We start from the raw sequence: 21128 nt of genomic DNA on the forward strand, positions 1-21128 counted from the left end.
ATTTAATGTTAATATTATGTCACGTGATTTTACGTACATAGGATTAAATATATAAATAATTTATCATTATGAAATATCTTAAACAATACAGTACGTTGTTTTTTATAATTAAAAGTGATATCTATCTGCCATTTTTATTAAATTAATTTAAGTAATTAGGTAGCATCTCAACACTTCCTAGCAGCATTAATTTAATATATTGTATCATCTACCCAAAGATTGTCTGGAAGATATTATTTTAGAAATCCCATTTTTAGTTTTACACATTAAAATATATACATATGTATAGTTTTTTTTTTAGCACATTAAATTACACTAGAATGTTTCTAATTTTAATCAAAACATAATAACTACTCTATATTTAAAAAAAAAACACGACGTGCACAGTTATAAGCAACAACTTTGCATCACTTACATCAGCAAAATAATAACAATTGACATTACAATGTATTAAAAGAATAAATATTGTAATGTGATCACACATTATTGACCATGGCTAGTCATAATTTCTCATTGAGACCTTTAGTGTCTGGTACGAGGATTCTATTTGGGCTCCTACCAGGATTGGGATCCATATTAATGTTACGCATGGTTATTCATCTCTACAGGCCAGACATAGAAGATGCTGAACATCGAGTAAAAGATGTACCAGTTGATGAGCTGTATAACTGCTATGATTTTATTATAATCGGAGGTGGTAGCGCCGGATCAGTTATCGCAAGTCGACTTTCTGAGAATCCAGATTGGAATATACTTTTATTAGAAGCAGGACCAGATGAAAACGTCCTTTCAGAAGTACCGGTATTATTTCCAGCTTTACAAACATCGTCTTTAGATTGGCAGTTTGTGACAGAACCGAGTAGTGATTATTGTTTAAGTATGGTGGGAAATAGATGTAAGTGGCCACGTGGTAAAGTTCTAGGTGGATCGAGCACTTTAAACGCAATGCTATATATAAGAGGAAATAGAAAAGATTACGATAACTGGGCAATGTTAGGCAATGAAGGTTGGGCATACAACGACGTTTTAAAATACTTTCTCAAAGCGGAAGACATGAGAATCCCCGAATACCAAAACGATCCATATCATTCTACTGGAGGTCCTATATCTATTGAAAATTTCAGATATGAACAACCGATTACAAAAAAAATTTTAGAAGCTGGCGAACAGTTTGGCTACAGAATAGTAGATGTAAATGGTGAATTTCAAACTGGATTTACAAAATCTCATGCAACTTTACGTGATGGCCTTCGATGCAGTACCGCTAAAGGATATCTCAGACCGGCAGCAAAACGAGGCAATCTTCACATCAGTCTTCACTCTTTGGTAGAAAAAATATTGATAGATGATCATAAAAATACATACGGTGTCAAATTTACCAAAAATGGAATATCAAACGTTATAAAAGTTAATAAAGAAGTTATATTATCAGCTGGAACAATTCAATCGCCACAAATTTTAATGTTATCGGGGATCGGAGACAGTGCGGAATTGAAAAGTCTTGGTATAGATCCCATAGCTCATTTACCCGGCGTCGGAAAGAATCTTCAAGACCACATTGCTATGGGCGGGCATTCCTTTCTGTTTGATAATCCCTATACAAATGGATCCGACTACTGCTTTAATTACCACACAGTGTCTTCTATTGGTAGTTTAATTGATTTTGCAATTAATCGAAATGGTCCTTTATATAGTATGATGGAAGCTGAAGCGATGGCTTTTGTTAACACAAAATACCAAAACCCAGTAGAAGATTATCCAGATATCCAGCTTTTTATTGCACCTTCTGCAGATAATATGGATGGTGGCTTGTTTGGGAAACGTGCGAATGGACTTACTGATGCAACGTATGCGGATTTGTATGAGGATATTTTGTATAAGTCTTCGTTTTCTATAGTACCTTTATTGCTTAGACCTAAGAGTCGTGGATATATTAAGCTAAGTAATTCTGATCCTAATACAGCACCATTAATTTACCCGAACTACTATTCAGATCAAGAAGATATGGCTAGACTGGTAAGTGTTAATTCTTTCAACAATCCATAACAAAATTATAATATGTAATTTGCTTTAAATAATTTTATATATATAATAATTAAATTGCAAATTTAATTAGTAAGAATATTTTATACTTAATATAGTTCTGGATTACCTTACTAAATTACTTAATAATATTGTGTTCTTGAAAGTATTTGACACGCTTGATATCCGACTATAGCTCTCCGCTCTAGCGGGTTCTAAAAATAATAAATCTAGCCATATACAGCGTGTTTGTATAGAATTAATTGTAAAGATATTTTTTTATTATTATAATTGTATTTTTTTTAGATTGAAGGCGCTAGAATTGCTCAAATGTTGGTAGAACAGCCCGCATTAAAAGAAGTTAATGCTCGACCAAATCCGAATCGCAATCCGGGTTGCAAAAAACACTCTTTAATGTCTGACGAGCATTTGGAGTGTCAAGCGCGTCATCATTCCTTGACAATTTATCATCCAGTAGGTACCTGTGCTATGGGCCCTGCGAAGAATACCGAAGCAGTAGTAGACACAAAATTAAAAGTAAGTTTAAATCATTAAAAAGAAACTTAAACATTGATTTGTTTGACTTATTCCTTGTTCCAAGATAGCAAACAATTTAAAAAGATGTTAAAAATGTTTTAAACACTTATTTCAGGTTCACGGAATCACCAATCTTCGAGTTATCGATGGTAGTGTAATGCCAACAATTGTTAGCGGTAATACTAATGCTCCAATAATCATGATAGCCGAAAAGGCATCAGACATAATTAAAAAAGATTGGTCTGACTCAAGAATTGTTAGATTTAAGTATGATACAGTACCTAATTTGAAATATCAAGATAAAAACAATATAGTAAAAATCGAACCAAGACATGTGGAAAATAGTAAATCAACACCAAATATATTTAATGAAATATCTAGTCTTTTCCCGTATTTATCACAAGACATCCTAAAACAATACGAAAAATCAATTACCAACCAATCAGGTAAACAAAATGTTACTGACATTTCCATAAAATCAACGAAAGCATCTAGAGGCGGTTTTGAAAAAAATAACATTTCTAACTTCTTACCTAATTCATATTATAGTAAAGAAATAAAAGAAAATAAGCAGGCAAAAGGTGATCGACCCCGATTTACGTCAAATGCCGTAAACAATAAGGTTTCGCCTAAACTATTGAGGCCGTATCCGTACAATGGAGATGAATATTGTAAGACGATGACAGAGTCGATATTGAGTACGAATTCCCGAAATATCGACTATTTTAAAGGATATAGTCCCATACTTTCTGACCAAAGTAAGAATTATAAACAAAACATAATGTATTATAATAATATAAACGATAATTTCGATACCAGAAAAGATAATAAATTTATATCGAACACGGAATCAATATCAAACGAACCTAAAAAAAGCAATATTTGGTTATATTATAATGGATTAAAATATGAAATACAATTATAAAAATTAAATATCCAAAAAAAAAATTATCATTTCTAATTATTTGTAAAAAAATATTGTTTATAAATAAAATAAAGCCATATAATTTTTTTATACGAGTTTAATTTTACTTAACTGCCTACCCTTTATTAACAATCAAGTTGATATCATTTTACAAATAAGATTAATAGGAATATAAAGAAGAAATTTACGTGCAATAGTTATTTAAGTTGATCGTATAACTGACATCCTGACGTAAGCAAAACATATTAAATTGTATTTTAATTTACATAACGTTATGTAACTCGAAGAAGTAGAACAAAATGGAACATTTAGAAGCACAAATATCATCTATGTGCCCATTGCCATTCAGTGGAATAACTGGAGAAATATTCTTAAAAGCTGTGTCAACAGTGGTTGCTGTACATTGCACGATATTGGATGACTTCCATTGGCCACCCGATAACTCTCGAGAAATCCTTGAAGAAGGTTCGGGTAAGAATATTTAATTAATGATGCGAAATATAATTACTTGGAGACAAATCAAATACTTAAAGTAAGCAATGCTTGTTATCAAAACATAATTAACATTTGTACTTCCAATCCAACTATGTGACAAAATTCTGTTAAAAGTTTTAACGACAATAACTCCTGCGATCCTAACCTGTTAAGAATAACCTTACGAATTTCAAATCTCTATGTGCATATAAGTTGAGTCATAAAGGCTTGAATATTTACAATGTGTTCAATTACTTCTTATTTGATTAATAAACATATACTCCTTAATTTCATTTAACGCTGTTTTCGTAACTTCACATACTTAAAGTTTAATGTATTTTGCTGTCTTTTCAGGCATATCATTTGATTTCATAGTTGTCGGTGCAGGAACAGCAGGTTCTTTGTTTGCAAGCCGGTTATCAAATGCTTTTCCATCATGGAAAATATTACTGATAGAAGCTGGTGACGACCCCGGCATTGATACTGAGGTAATAGTGTCTTATAATGACGACTTTAATGTAAGTACAACATACTAATATGAATTTATTATTTGTAGATACCGGCATTTTTATTCTTAAACCAAAATTCAAGTAACGACTGGTCTTATAAAACGCACCCAGATGACAACAGTTGTTTAGGTTTTAAAGACAACAGTTGCATATGGAGCAAAGGTAAAGGGCTTGGTGGATCAAGTTCAATAAATGCTATGATTTATCTTCGTGGCCACCCTCAGGATTACGCAGAATGGTACAATCTTGGTAACCCTGGTTGGGACTATGAAAATCTCGTAACTTATTTCAATGAACAAGAGGCACTTTTCAAAATCACAGATCCTGAGTTTAAAGGTTATGACAATGAATGGTACAAAATTCTCGACAATGCATGGAATGAATTAAACTTCACATCACACAACTATAAAAGTCACGAAGCTATCGTTGGAACTAAAAAGACACGTCTTTTGACACAAAATGGAAAACGTATGAATACTGCAAAACAATATTTCAAAGATACTGATAAATTATTTGTTATGAAAAATACACTTGTTGAAAAGGTAATTATAGACCCTCTAAATAAACAAGCCTGTGGTGTAGTAGTGAAGCACAAAAGCGGTATCATAATGAACATTACTGCAAATAAAGAAGTAATCTTATCGGCTGGTTCGATCGCCACCCCGCAAATACTTATGATGTCGGGAATCGGACCAAAGTCGCATCTCGATGAAATTGGTATTGATTGCCATCAAAATTTAAAAGTAGGACAAAATTTACAAGATCACGTCCTCCTTCCTCTGTTTTTGAAAACGAATATGAATATGACCACATCAACTGACGTTATAAATATACTTCTGCTTCAGTATATGCTAACTAAAACTGGTCCATTCTCTAACATCGGTTTAACTGATTATATGGGTTTTATTGATACAGAGAGAAATTTGGATTATCCTGATATTCAATTCCACTATTTCTATTTTACTAAAAATGATAATTTTGTTTTAAAACCTTACCTCGAAGGGCTCGGTTATAAAATTGAAATCATCGAAGCAATAGAAGATTTGAATATAGATCACGATTTTTTGGGTATTTATCCTACACTTCTGCGTCCCAAATCTACAGGTGAGATACTTCTGCCAAAACGACCCTTAACAGCGCCTATTATAAAGGCTAATTATTTTCAACATCCTGACGATGTACGTACATTCTTAAGAGCTATTGATTTTGTCCACAAACTTGAAAAAACTTCCATTTTTCGCGAAATGGGAATTGAATTACTGAACGTTAGCATCCGAACATGTAATGAACATTTATTCAATACGGACAACTATTGGTGGTGCTATATAAGTCATATGGCGACTACTATTTACCATCCCGTTGGTACCGCTAAAATGGGTCCACGAAACGACGTCAATGCCGTTGTAAATCACGATTTACAAATTCACGGAATTTCAAATCTTAGAGTTGTTGATGCAAGTATCATGCCTACCATACCGGGAGGTAACACTATGGCTGCGACATTAGTGATAGCTCGAAAAGCTGTTGATATTATAAAAAAGCATTACGATAGCAAAGATGAACTATAACTGTTAAAATCTCAAATTATTTCAACATGAATATTGATTATTTTATAAGATACGTATATTTTTAATAAATAAGTGTAATATATCTAAGCTGTTTATGTTAAATATTATTAATAAAGTAGCTTTCAGACATTTTTTTCAATATGTCACATATATGTCATGTACATATTAATCTAAAACGTTAAAAAATATTATGGCTTTGTATTAAATTAAGTTAAACTTGTCACTGTAAAACGTTACTAACACAAACATGCCGAATGGTAAATGACACATAAAATTATGTAATTATGAAAAATTAAAAATACATTCTTAGTTTAAATGTCGATGTCAGGTCAAATATGCCATATGTGAAGTTAGAGGGCAGAACTCAGAAGCCTCTGACACATGTGTTGTGCATAATTTAACATTATTAAGAAATTTTTCATCGTAGAACTTTATAAGCAAAACAAACTATAATTATATATGTACATATAATCTTATAGAATGTGCTGAAAAAAGAAAAGAGTTAAGAGTAATTAAATTAATAAATGCAGTGAAGGCAAGCCCACACGAGATTGACCGACGGTTTTTGAAAAATCACAGGAAACCGTTGGATTCGGGTGGACCAAGTTCGGCCCACGTGAAAATCTTTGGGGGAAGCCTATGTCCAACAGTGGACGTCTCCCAGCTGACATTATAAAAATAATGAGAGTAAATTTTTCAGTAACCATTTTTTTTAATTAACACAATGATTCTTGATCATTCTTCCTTGCTTCTTGCAAAAACCATTTAGTCCTGTTCAGACCGGCCTGGACCTTCGGAACACCCTAACCCTCGCCATTTTCCTTTCCTGTGATATTATTCTTTATTTCTCCGCTATAAATATATAGCCAAATTATTTATACAAATTTAACAAATATTTTAATTCATGATTACTCATAGCTTATAACGTTAATATTTGCGATACAATAAATATTGATATTAAATATCTTCAGTATGTTGTCAGCCATTTGCTGTTATAAATGTTGTATTGTTGTATGGCTCAAAACAATCTAATATTATTAGCTTTAATTAATACTCTGTGTCTAATATTAAATTGAGACTATTCTCAAGCGAGAAGGCTTATCTATACTAATATTATAAATGAGAAAGTAACTCTGTCTGTTGTTATTTTTGTCTGTCTATTAATCTTTAACAGCTAAACCACTGAAACGAATTCAATGAAATCGGCCTGAAACAAGCTTGAACCTTAAGTGTTATATAGGTTTTTTACCTAAAACCTAACCAACAACCCCTAAAACGCTAGCGAAGCCGCGGGCGACATTTAGTATTAAATAATAAAACAAAATACAAAGTTTAATAATCAGACCCTGAAAAACAATAATAGCAAATTTAATAAAACGATGTTTGACAGTAAAGGATTTCCCATTTACGTACAATTTAAACGTTCATTTTTAATATTACGTTAAATTGTTAATATTTGTGTTTTATTAGAGAACCGTATTCCAATTAATTAAATAAATTATGCATTCCAAAAATAAAGGGTTTTTTTCGATTTTTTTTTGTATAATTATATTAAGTTTCCAAAACCACATATTTCGTCTTAACGACAGTGGTTTCTGTTAAACACAATCTCTAAGCTAATCAGAACTTGCATAGATCAAGACGTTTAATAAAAGAATCGTAAATAGTTTTCTTCAAATAATTATTAAAATTAATCTATACAGTATTTTTAAAACTAGGTTAAGATTTACATTTTCACTTCCCTCATTTAAGACTAGATTTACAGTACCATCGAATCTTAGTCCTCGATTGAACAATACTTTACTGTTAAAACTATTGACGCTGATATTCTAGTAGTTCGAAGTTTAAATAACTGCCTATACCCAAAAGGATTGTCTATTCAACAATGAGATGGGTAGTGCGTTATGTCACAAGGGTGAACCTTGACGTGATTTCGTCAGACGTGTAGTAATAGTTTCGCTTTCGCATTTGAAACGACACGTTAGGAAACTCATTCGTATTTAGATTCAACACATTTTTATTTTGATTAGCATTAAGTACCTACAACGATTTGCATTTTTTTATATTTGCAATTTCGTTTCATTTTCGTATTGTTTCGTATTCTGCATGTGAAAAATGCTTATATACTTAGTTAGTATTCATACTAGAAGGCAGGTAGTAAAACTGAAATCATTAAAATGCTACTATGCTAAAGAGGTGCATAAAAAAAAAAAAAAACATCTTTACCAAAAATTAAAGTGCGTGTTTAGGAAAGCGAGGCACCAATATTGATTATTATTACATATTATATTATTCATTTGAGTCAAATACCAAATCAAAGATATGATATTTCAAAATCAGGGGCGGATTTGTAAAATAATATTTACAAATCCGAGCCTCGAATCCTTTGTGGCCCCGAGGTCCCAGATCTTTGAATCCAGTCCTGGTCGAAACATTCAACATATGCAACAGATGCAATTCGAGGTAATCTTCGACAGTGTTACAAGAACGTGAAATTCACGGTGGTCACGTATGTAGTCGAAATTTAAAGCGGATTATACTGCAAGCGTAGCTACCTGTATTATAATATTATATACTAAAACCTTCTTCAGAATGCTCTACATTGTATACGATACAATATATTGTGCCAACGTTTCATAAAATACGTTTTATATAATACTATCAGTGTCATCGTAAATCAAAAATATGTCTCACCTTACAAAAGTCGATCATATTTGCTCAATATCAGAGAGAATTCCTTAAAAAAATCGTATTGTTTCGTAAACAATAGTCCCGTCGTGAATACTTCCCATAATAAAGTAGAACGAAACGTTAATCATTGAATGTATTTCGTGTGCCTTATTACAGAACAAATTAAATCAATGCCATTTTCGTAAGGTCATACAAGAAAGTTTATTTTAAACGAAGGTTCCTGAACATATGAATCATCTTTATATGGGTATTATGCGTTATACGTTTACAGATTTCTTAGAATATTCTACGAAGTGAAAAACTACGAAAAGCCGTTTTAAACGTGACTTATGAATAAGGCCGCATTTTTCGTTTGCGTCTCAATGTTCCCATTTACTGACAATCTATCAGCACTATTCGTTGTAGTCGCATTTTTTTTTTTTTTAGGCTGTGCTGTTTTCCCTCGCCGGGTCACAAGTGACACAGTGACATTTTTTTCTTTTAAAGCGTAGAGCCGAATGCAGTCTCCTTGTCAGATTGCATTCGGCTCTACGTTCTTTCGGATGTAGTGTACCTACTTGTCGTCACGTCTATCTATCGTCAGTTGGGGTCCTAATGTTTTTCAAATATTGGAACAAATGAAATGGCAGAAATCGTCACGTAAGGAAAAAGCGTCCCCTCCAGGCGCTCTTTATCTATCTGTCTCCTTCTTCTACACACAGTTTTAGTTAAACTCATTGTTTTAACAATATTTTGTTTTATTATTTAATTATTCTCAAACATTTTTAATTTATATCATTGTGTCAATTATTTAAAACATAATATAGCGTTTTGAAATTTATTATATTAGAAAGTTATCAAATACCTAATTAAAAAGTAATTGTTACATGAAACATCGAATGGTGACATAATTTTTCTGTCAATTAAATAAACGTTAAACTAATATTAAAATAATGTGTCTGAATTATTTTTTTTACGCGCCACGTCACTAATATTATTAGTTCTACATTTTATTTAACATATATACAAATATGCATTATCAATATAATTTGTTTATAAATTGTGACGTCACATGTGAAAAGGCGTAACAAACAGTCGATATAAGGTAACAATTTTTAAAAAATAACATAACCAAAGTGCAATTATTAAGAAAACAATGAAAACTGGCGAATTATTTATTATTGACGCAATACTTTTAAAGATAGGTCCGATTACACACATATTATTAAATAAATATAGAAAAATCTTGAATGATTGATTATTATTTTATGGAAGCACTTTCGAATCGTAATATTACAATAATGAATTCAATCAACAATATATATCTTGGTTTAATATAAGACTACACTTAAAAACTGATTTTGTGTAATTTATATTTTGAATTTATTTGTAGTTTGTTTACGTATCGTAAAATAATGCGTGTATACTTATGTTAAGGTTGATAGTAATATAAAAGAATCTCATTAATTGTTGATCCAAAAAATATTTGACATGTGAGAAAGCCTTCTTAGCCCTCATTAGAAGTTAGGTTAGGGTTACCACAAAGCGAGCGGCTATTATTTATTGCAAAACTGCAAATGTAGAACGAACAGGAACGGCAACGCTTATGTGTATATCTGCACGTACACGAACTGGTCTAAAGTAACTTTTTATTGCATCAGAATCACCGAAATCAGAATTGGAAGTCTGCTAAAGAAAAAAATGTAGAAAACCAATAAAGTTATTTTTAATATAAAAATGAATATATGTCTTGCTGTACATACCGTTAATATATTTTTATCCCAAATTAAGTTAACTTAGATGACCTATTGCTTATAGACATGAAATGTCGTGTCGTATTACGCGGGTAAAGGAACAGGGAATTCTTCTGTCAAAATCAAAATATACTTTATTCAAGTAGGCTTTAACAAGCATTTTTAAATCGTCATTTAACAAACTGTATTAAGTGAAGCTGCCGTCGGTTCGGAATGCAGATTCTACCGAGAAGACAAACTCGGTAGTTACTCTTTTTCAACATCTAAAAATACAAAGTCATGTTAGTTAAATACAATTACATAAGTATATAATACATCCTACCTGGAAGTCAACAAGTGTTTGCACAGTCACTCGTGCACTATAATATGGCTGTCGGCTGATCTCCCTTGAGATTTACTGGCGTAGCCGAAATCGTTCAGAAAAAAATACACATATTCACGTGTATAAAAAACCTGCAAACCGTAAGTGTTGACTGTCAAAATAAACACTTTAAGCAATGTTGTTTAACTCGGCTAAAATCACTTTAGATATGGATAGGCAATATCGTAACATCCTTTTCCCCTCTTTGACGTAAATTTGTTCAAATTGTTTTTAGTTTTTGTACACCAAATAAAAGTATCACCCACATAAGTAGATTCCTATTTTTTTAATCTAAACTTCTATTACAGTCTACTTTAAGCTAATCGATTCTAACAAGATCAATATGATTCCTCGCTTTTTATTTATTTTTTTACAAAAATACTTTAATAGATCAAAAACAACCAGCAAGAACTCAGTCATTATTTTTATTTTAATGGAAGTAACAAATAATATTAATAAAAAATGTAAACAAATAAACAAATCACACAAAATAGTTTATTCGCGAAGAACATTTCAGTGGATATAATAATACTTTTAATATGTAAAAAAGGTATGTTATGTCACTTGCGTTTGTGATTACACTGGCTCCTTCAAGACGTAACACAACGATACAGAATATTACTGTATGGCTTTAGAATATCAAAGAAATGGATGGTTTGTGTCATTTGTGGGTGACACAGACGGTTCTAGGACAGTAGACTGAAGCGCTCTCGCCTATCTATACATATAGGTAAGACCAAAAGTTTCATAAATCCCCAAAAATCAACAAATAAACTTAATGATATTTTCGTCTAATAATAATATTCTGTAATATCCGAAGTATACGTACAAAGACAAATCGGGACGAGCAGCTAGTATAATTATTACTTATACTAGTTGCTCGTCTCTTAGCTGAGCCGTATGCATGATTTTGCTCCTATTAGTATCGTAGCGTGATGATATAGCCTTCCTCGATAAATGGGCTATCTAACATTAAAATATTTTTCCAAATCGGACCAGTAGTTCCTGAGATTAGCGCGTTCAACCAAACAAACAAACTATTCAGCTTCATAATGTCAGTCTAGATATATCTTGTTTATTTATCATTGTTGTTGTTCCGTGTATCCTTTAAATGTTATTATAGAAAATGTCACATTACTTTCTTACAATTCACCATCGTGTTCTGCAGTGAGTTGAGTAATATTTCTTATCCAATATTAAATCCGTACTTAACGTTTATTCCCTCATTTTTTATTAAATACTGGAAAAACATGTTACTTTGAATATTAACAATTCCGGAAGAGCATATTTATTATATCTTTTATAATAACCAGAGCGGAACTGAGCAATATAAAAATCACAACTGGGACAGTGTTTGTAATTAAACAAGTTTAAAAAATACGTAATATAAAAAAATAACTTAAGCCAAGAATAATAATTCGATTTAATTACGACCTTCGAATACTTTTTCTTTTACTCAATACTAGTTGCCGCCTCGCGGCTTCATTCGCGTTTTAGGGGTTGATCGTCTGGTTTTAGGTACAAAAAAGTAGCTCATGTCCTTCCTTAAATTTTACGCTTACTTCCTACCAAATATAATAAATTTCTTCTAGAGGCAAAAGAGAAGAATATTTTCAGTACTCAATCGAATAAGAATTACATCAGAATCGGTTCAGCGGTTATCACGTGCTATCGTCATAGAACATTTTTGTTTTTTATAATAATATAAACACATATGCCCTGTGCAGTTGGCTCGACATTCATAGATTACATATTTTGTGCGCAAGACAGAACTCCAGCAAGCAATGAGTTTAGTAATCCAGTTGATTTGTCTTTTCCAATTAAAATCGTGCTCTGGAAAATAGTATCGTGACTCGTCAGCAAGCGTGTATCTATTAGATGAAATACTGAGACCTCATAACAAAACGTTACGTTAACATCGTGAGACTTGCGATAATTTGATGTTATGTTATGAAGAATCAAAGTGATTGGATGGGTAATACGAATTTTCTTAATCAAAGATTGCCGGTTCTAAACCGGGGCTGCAGTGTCTTCAAGTCCTTGATCTCGAGGATAAGATACACCGCAATGAAGGAAACTCGTACTAGTCACTCGGATAAAATATTCCGTAATTAATCAATATGTAGATTTACATGTGTCGGATGAATTTTTTTCACATTCACCAACCTGCCCTTGGAACCGCGTGGTTGAATAACTTTCTCCGGAAGTTTTTGCTTAGCAGTGGGACTGTTACGGATATTATTTTTCTTTATAAATCTATCGACCAAAGGCAGGTTAAATCTAAGAGGAGTAATAGTTTAACAAAAATTTCTTAAGAAATTATTGCGTTAGAGAATTCTTTATACATACACTTTGGTTGTGTGAGTGTGAATGATTTGTGACAAAACAGATTACTTGCTTATTAAATACAAAATGCTTTTCGAGCACCCCACCTTACTTTTTTGTTATAGTAAAGATACCATTACCAAATGACTTTAGTTTCTTACGTTAACATTGACCTCTCACTTACCCTGCTGGCTGTGGCTCCAGTGCCATACGGACGCGTGAGTTGCGCGCGCGCAGATTGCACTGTTGTATAACGAGAGACTGTCGCGAGTGTTGTGATTTGTGTTTTTTTTAAAGTGATTGTGAAAGATTGTTATTTACTGTGAATCAGGTAATAGTTTTGCAAAACACATCGCGACATTTAATATTTATTTTAATAAATTCTATAGTCTTACAAATAAAATTTAAATTTATTGAGAAATGTCGCATCAAACACTTAATTACATATTATTTTACAAAATACATTTTAAATTACCAATATTTCTAGTTCTATGTGAGTTTTAAATAGAGCAAAGATTTTTCCTTTAAACGTGAGTAAAAACTGAACTATTCTCAGGCTCTGTTGTGTTGTCTGTGTTGTAATATTCGGCCTACATTCAATACAATACAAACAGCTTTTTGATTATATAAAAAATATATATCTATATTTTATTTATTTATTCTTTATTACACACCAATACATAAACTAATATCAAATTCGAATTAACAAAAGTTCCGAGAGGTCCAACAGATGACCTTATCGCTAAAGCAGCGATCTCTTCCAGGCAAGCTTTGGACAGAGGACTGGTTGTAAAATACACGTGGGAAGCGATACAATTACTATAAATTGCGAATTAGTAATATACTGCATATTGAAGACCAAGCTTCAAGTTAACGGGATCATCAAATAATTAACGATATTTAATATAGTTTACAATATTTATATTTTCCAGTTTTATTACAATTATCCATCATCTTCCGTTTTTCAACCCAGATTAACAATTTCCAAGTCAAATTCAAAAATATTCTTGTTCTGCTTTTATTTATAAAAATGTCAGACCAAAAAGTATTCATTAGATTTATATAATACTGTGATTGAATATAACTCAAAAGCTAGAAGTAAATAAACTTTAATGATTATTTATAAATATTTTATATAAAATAATTTATAGGCTTACAATATATAATACAATAATATAGAATACACACACATACACATAACTATAAATATAAATAATTACGTACATAAAGCTGCGTATAACATATGTAAGCTTATATAAATAAAATAAATACATATATAAAATATATATAATGCAATAAACTGAAAAAAAGTAATTCGTGTTTACAATTCATCTCCTGTTCCGTGATGAAGAATAACACTGTGACGTGACGTAAACTGCGTCAATTAGAAGTCCGGATTTAAGCATAACTAAACCGCTGTTTAGCAGTGCGTTGGAAGATCCAAGTTATAATATACGAAGGGCGTTATGTGGTTACTTATTTTTTTATTTTAATTGAACCTGTTAGTGCTGCGGGTCAAATCTTGCAACTGAATTTTAAACCAGTTCAACCGAACCGCTGGACTTTAATTAATGCAATTTTTTTTTGGTGCAGGTGACAATCTATCCTGTCTATTAGATTAAAGATTTAAAGATTAAAAATTTTCATACAATATAAATATTATGTACAAAACAATTAAGTATATCGACAAAAATTAGTATTAGTTTGGCTATGTTACAGTTATTATCATATCAATTACTATCTAGCAATACTAGTCTAAAAAAAAAACGTAAAAACTTCACTCGGAGCCCTACCCCTAAGTGAAGTATTATGTATAAAAAGGAATATATTTATTTATTTATATTTATATTTTCGTAACTTATTATTTATGAACCAATCTTGATTATTATTTTAGCGTTGGGTTCAGAATATCTCCAAAGTGGTCCTCTCACTCATTGGTATAGAAGATTATTGTTTATAATATTTAAAAATATATAAAACAAAAAAAAATTATCCACAAATATAATTATATACTGCTAAAAAATAAAATGGCTACATCAATATTAATTCTTTGTAATATCATTTATTATTATTACAAAAGATACGTTATGCGTGACATTGACCTGAGAAAAAGAACGGACTATTTTTATGGATCACAACGGCGGTGTTGTGAATATTAATCACACTGTATGTCTGATTGCCATCTATATATAAACGAATCCCTATTTCCCTTGGTCACGCCATAACTTGAGAACGACTTCAGCGGTTTCAATTATCTTTTTTAAAGATTTCAAATATATATACGATACATTTATCAATCAGTGAAAATTAATATAATATCTACAATCCGAGATCAAAATCGATTTTAAATAAATACAAATCGATAGATCGATTTTTATTCTGTGCTCTTACACCGAAGTTAAACTATCACAAAATTCCTCAACAACATATGTTGATAATATTTAACGTCATATGATTCTAGTAATCATAAAAATATTGAAAAAAAATTGAAATTCTATTTCTAAATGCAATTTACAAAATTACTTACAGTGGCATAAACTACTTATATGTTTTTTGTCGTCAAAAGGTTATGGTCACCTCATCTAAGTTTTTGTACAAACAATAATGGTATTAAAGGGTTGAAGTTCTATTGCTACAGTTTTAAATCAATTTATCAGCCCTCAAAACCTTCTTTTACTAAATTTCCTTTAAATCGTTAGTTTTCACGTAATCAAATTATTTCAATATTATATTTACAATGAGCTTTGTGCCATTTAGTCTATATAAATAACACTTAAATTATTTATTAATAGAATATCACACTACAAAAGAACTGAAACGAACGAACAACTTTTAATATCTTGGTGTGCGTGACAACTACTTTTGATACTCGCCAAACATCATACTACTTTCCTAGCGTGCGTGTATTAGTGTCCAACCGTTGGCCACTATTTTACGAAGCGATCTCAGCTTGGACAGTCTATCTAGATATATGTATAAATAATCAAAGAATTATCGGGTATTCTACCCACAAAAACCATTAAAAAGTCATTTATCTGAGGTCGTGCGGTGTGTGTTGCATAAAAACAGGATTTGGCTGACCGACTGACGCAAATCGTCTTTAGGAATGCTTTTGCATACGGGTGGTCGAGGCGCTTACGTGCTCGATGTAGAAGTTTTTAAAAAAATGCTTTTACCGAAATTGATACTCTTCAAGAAGTCGTGTCGTACCTATTCTATTGGAATTCCTTATCGCACCAATCCTTTCTATAGTCCAAAATATGTATTAGTATTTACAAGCCTGTGTCTCTGTAGGGGGAGGGGGGGTTGGTTGGTATTTTATCCTATTTTTCCTTTTTTATTTCATATATAGTGAAAGTGAATTTATTTAACTTTAAAAACTTAGATCTACATTCTGAAGACTATATACATCGTATTGGTAACACTGATCGACCTTGAACGCTATATCTCACGCATAAAGAAAACATAATTACAGTAAAACTAGACGGCGTGTTATGCAAGAATGCGGGCTCATTCATTTCTTAACGAATGTTTAATGAAGTTTATTTAACAATCTTTTTAACATCATATATCTGCTATAACTGTGTCAAATCTTTGAAATAATATTCAGCTTATTTAATTTTAAGTTCTACCCAACCCATCGAGCTAAAAAATATAAAGACTTTTCGTGAAAGCGCAATGTTAGTATTCATTATAAATTGTTTAAATTAATGATTGTTTTAATTTAAGAAGGTGCTAAGTAAACTTATTTATAAGTGCTATATTTATAGCCTACTAGTAACCGTCCGCAGCTTGACTAGCGTTTTAGGGGTTGGTGGTCAGGTGTAAGACATAAAATTTTAAGCTAGCTTCATACCAAATTTCTTTGAATTCGGTTCAGTGAAAGACGCTGGCCGTGAAAAAGCAACAGAAAACCTAAAGCGTGAAAGGATTTGATCGAAAAAAAAACAACGTATTACAAATATAACACATCACTCCAGCAAGGTGTGAAGCTTGTGCCAGGAGTGGGCACAATAACGGCTCATAATCGAACCTGCGACTTTCACATTGTTCCAGCTAGGTCGCCGGGGAATAGTTGATAAACATTGTATTCGACTCCAAGATCAAAAAATACCAACGAAGGCAACTAGAACACAACCAAAATAAGTCGTGAAAAGGATCGCACATCGAAAACAGAAATCAATTGAAATAATACAATGATACAACCAATGCACGGACAATACGTCTAACATAATAAACAGTTTAAGTTAAAGTAAACTTGGAATAAAAGTAGGGCTCTATGCGAGCCCGTCTGGATGGGTCCCTATATACACACTCGTCATACACATATACAATTATCGGTAAATAGCAATACAGTAGAACCTCGTTAAGTCAAACCTCGATAAATTTAAAACGTTATGAATTTATGACTAACGTTAACACGTGTTTGCTTGCTTGGTGTCAGGTGTTGCATTTTATTAGTTTTGATTTCATTTGAATTTCAGCGAAGCACAAGTCATTTGCAGTGAATATTGTCAGAAATAGTTTGAACGAATGAATTATCTAAAGAAAAAAAATATAAATACCGACTTTTATTAATGCCATATTTTTGTATTTTAAGGATGTTTTGAAATATTGTTGATTATATACAAATAATAAATAATAATATGTGTCACCGCTGCAACTTAAATTTTTATTTATTTTACCTCTCTAACTCAAAATTTATAAGAAAGAATCTCAACCTCTTTATGTCGAATCAAAATCTTCCTAAGGCGAAATTCTCTATAAGTCGAAAACTCTATAACTCGAATTTTTTGGTGTCTCCCTTGATGTTCGACTTATAGAGGTTATACTGTATTTAGTATTTTTGTGTCCCATTTTCAAGTGTGAGTGAACCAGAACTACACGGAACGTAACTCTGCGTTGCCAAAGTTAGAGGCGCATTCGCTATGTAAGGAATAGTTAATATTTCTTACAGCGCCAATTTCTATGGACGACGGTGAACACTTACTATCAGATGGCTCACTTGCTAGTCCGTCAACTTAAAACCTATATAAAATAAAGTAAATTGATTTAAAGTTATTGATATTATTGACAAACACCGCACCGTCAAAAGCGCTACTTATTGTGATTTACGTAAATAAGTGAAGGTAAAATTCAAAGATCAAGTTACGTGCAATATGATGCGGGAACAATATATAACAAATTCAGTGTTAAATATATAGTAGCTTTACTTTTAATTCAACTCTGTAACATGACGATTCAAAAGTGATCCTAATAGCCTACTTAAATTTGATTTGTTATACATACATAATATAAATATAAATATATAAATATTGGACAACATCACATACATTACTCTGATCCCAATGTAAGTAGCTAAAGCACTTGTGTTATGGAAATTCAACTTCCACAAAACTTTTTCTATCGATTCGGCCGGTAATCGAACCCGGGACCTCGGAGTGGCGTATCCATGAAAACCGGTGTACACACTACTCGAATATATGAATTACAAAAAAGGTTAATTAGTTTGGTCAAGTAAGCATCCAACTCAAATCCACACACACAACAATACTGATTACCAAAAAACTGTAATGCTTAAGACAATTCGATACGTTTCTGTATAATGTTTCCGATGGATTCTACAATAATGTTGTAAGTAATAACATCTGTACTAATATTAGAAATGCGAAAGAAACCTTGTCTGTCTGTGAGTAGCTTACACGTCCAAACCACCACTGAACCGAATATCATTAAATTTACTTTAAAGCAAGCTTGAATTCCAAGGAAAGAAATCAGTTTTTTTATGCCTAAAACCTGGAAAACCCTTGCAACTAGTCGAGTATCGGTTATTAACCGGTAATCGGAAGAGTATGAATAAAAACATAATAAATAAGTGTAAATTAAGACTGATTCAGTAATATTTTCTTATGTAATATCATCGAATAATACATAAACCGATAATTGAAAGAGTATTTAATAAGAAAGCGTGTCAAGAACGCAATCCTCCTGATCCTTAGTTCACCGAACTATTTCGCAACCCGCAGACTTAAATTTATAGAAAATCTTTACACGCTACGTTCATACATTCGACGAATATTGGCAAATTACAATACTGTACGTGTCCATATTAATAAATGAGAAGACATTTTATTTTAATGCCTAGATGAAAAAAACTACTAAACCAATATTTATAATACTTATACCAATACAAGCAACGCGTTTCGGCGGTAAATTTAGTCATTACATATTACATAGTATAAAACAAAGTCGCTTACCGCTGTCTGTCTCTATATATGCTTAGATCATTAAAATTACACAGCGGATTTTGATGCGATTTTTTTCAATAAATAGATTGATTCTAGAAGAAGGTTTATATATATAATACATGCACAATATAGTAGAGAAACACTGATAATTTTAGAGGTTTCTGAAATAATGTCGAAAATAAACACGTTTTCTGCGCATACTTTGCAAACGCTGGCTGAACCCTACAAGATAGATCTAAATAATGTACTACAGTATTGTACACCATATAAAATTCTTCAAAAAGTCCGCGATGGTATATGTCTATCTCTTAGGGATAACCCACAATAACCAGTTTTTATCCTTTACTTTTTACGAGAAATAATGGCTTATTTTCGAAGCAATTTTAAGCAATATAGCTTTGATCATCATCCAATTAAGTACGTTAAAATACACTGTGTATTTAATATAGATCAATATGGCTATTTACAGCATGTGATTTAAATGAATATTTTCGAAAATATTACAGATTTAAAACGCAGGGACATTCAGGGTTTGTATTGTCTAATGTCTGAAAAACTGTGAACGTTGTTACACATTCAACAGTATATTTAGTATCGGCATTGCGCCCGTGCGAAGCCGAGGCGGGTCGCTAGTATATTATATAACATGGCAGACAACACTTGCCGAGAGTTTTTCTATATTATCTTTTTTGTTTAATTGCTATGCAATATTCATTTATTGAATGCAATTTTTGCTCCTGCCTTTCGACTCCCCGTGTATATGTATATATATGTGTGTGTGTGTGTGTTTAAAGCACGTGAGCGTACGCATGTGAGGTACCTGACTTTAACAATTGCCAACATCTACTCCAAATCAACAAACAATAACAAAATTAATGGTAGAATCGCTGATGAGTGAGAGGTACCTCATACAACGATACGACTTCGAACGAGCTTATTGGGTACATTGAAATTACTACTATAATAGCGTCTAGTCCAGTTGATAGACCACGTGGTTGTGAGATGAAAATCTAGGTTCCCGAATTTAAATCTGGGCAAGCACGAATAAAAATCTTGAATGTGTCAGACGAAATTCTATCACATATGTATCGAACCCGTATGCGAACATCGTCTTGGAACCCAGACCCTCGTAAGTGGAATCGAGTCCTTATAATTAAACCACAACAGTCAATATTACCCTCCACCCGTTCGTGCGTAACTTCGTAAACACAGACGAAAGTGTATTCGTATTTGTCTTGTCATATTGATATTTATAAAGCATGTTTGACGGGTAATTTGAATTTGATTATTCAAATTGAGTACTCGTAAGGCGATTTGATAATGTTATAATAATCTATATTAATATTATAAAAAGTAAAAAATTGTTTTTTTTTTTTGTATTTAGTATGTATCTATTCTACTAAAAATTCCTGGTGGAAATTCACTGTTATAGGCTTTAAGTAATATTTAAATTATATCATTTTCTTTACTAACAAATGGCACCCGGTCGACAGAGGCCGGTCTACAAAATCAAAAACAAAATATACTTGATTCAAGTAGGCTTTTACAAGCACCTTTGAATCGTCGTTTAACAAACTATATTAAGTGAAGCTACCACCGGTTTGGAATGTAGATTCCACCGAGAAGAACCAAGGCAAGAAATTCAGTAGTTACTCTTTTTCAACATTTAAGAATACAGTGATTTCAGTTAAATACAATTATATATGTATGTAATATATCCTGCCTATGAGTCAAC

The 21128-nt window shown here is 31.8% G+C and overlaps 3 protein-coding genes across 4 annotated transcripts in view; 2 read left to right on the forward strand and 1 right to left on the reverse strand.

The window, feature by feature from the left end:
- Positions 1–21128, reverse strand: part of Flo2 (Flotillin 2) — a 255373-nt gene that overhangs the window by 63643 nt on the left and 170602 nt on the right. The window lies entirely within an intron of this gene.
- LOC113395532 (glucose dehydrogenase [FAD, quinone]-like) lies at positions 389–3484 on the forward strand. The gene is made up of 3 exons (XM_026633131.2): positions 389–2016; positions 2329–2559; positions 2675–3484. Exons 1-3 carry the CDS (start codon positions 493–495, stop codon positions 3482–3484), a joined length of 2565 nt encoding a protein of 854 aa, XP_026488916.2. The 5' UTR covers positions 389–492.
- On the forward strand, positions 3704–6038 carry LOC113395528 (glucose dehydrogenase [FAD, quinone]-like). 2 transcript variants are annotated; one of them, XM_026633124.2, is made up of 3 exons: positions 3704–3955; positions 4313–4446; positions 4515–6038. In XM_026633124.2, exons 1-3 carry the CDS (start codon positions 3784–3786, stop codon positions 6033–6035), a joined length of 1827 nt encoding a protein of 608 aa, XP_026488909.2. In that variant the 5' UTR covers positions 3704–3783; the 3' UTR covers positions 6036–6038. The 2 variants fall into 2 exon arrangements, with proteins under 2 accessions (XP_026488909.2, XP_026488910.2); XM_026633125.2 differs by having other exon boundaries at positions 3704–3949.

Source organism: Vanessa tameamea, chromosome 21, assembly GCF_037043105.1.
Source record: "Vanessa tameamea isolate UH-Manoa-2023 chromosome 21, ilVanTame1 primary haplotype, whole genome shotgun sequence".
Lineage (NCBI taxonomy): Eukaryota > Metazoa > Arthropoda > Insecta > Lepidoptera > Nymphalidae > Vanessa > Vanessa tameamea.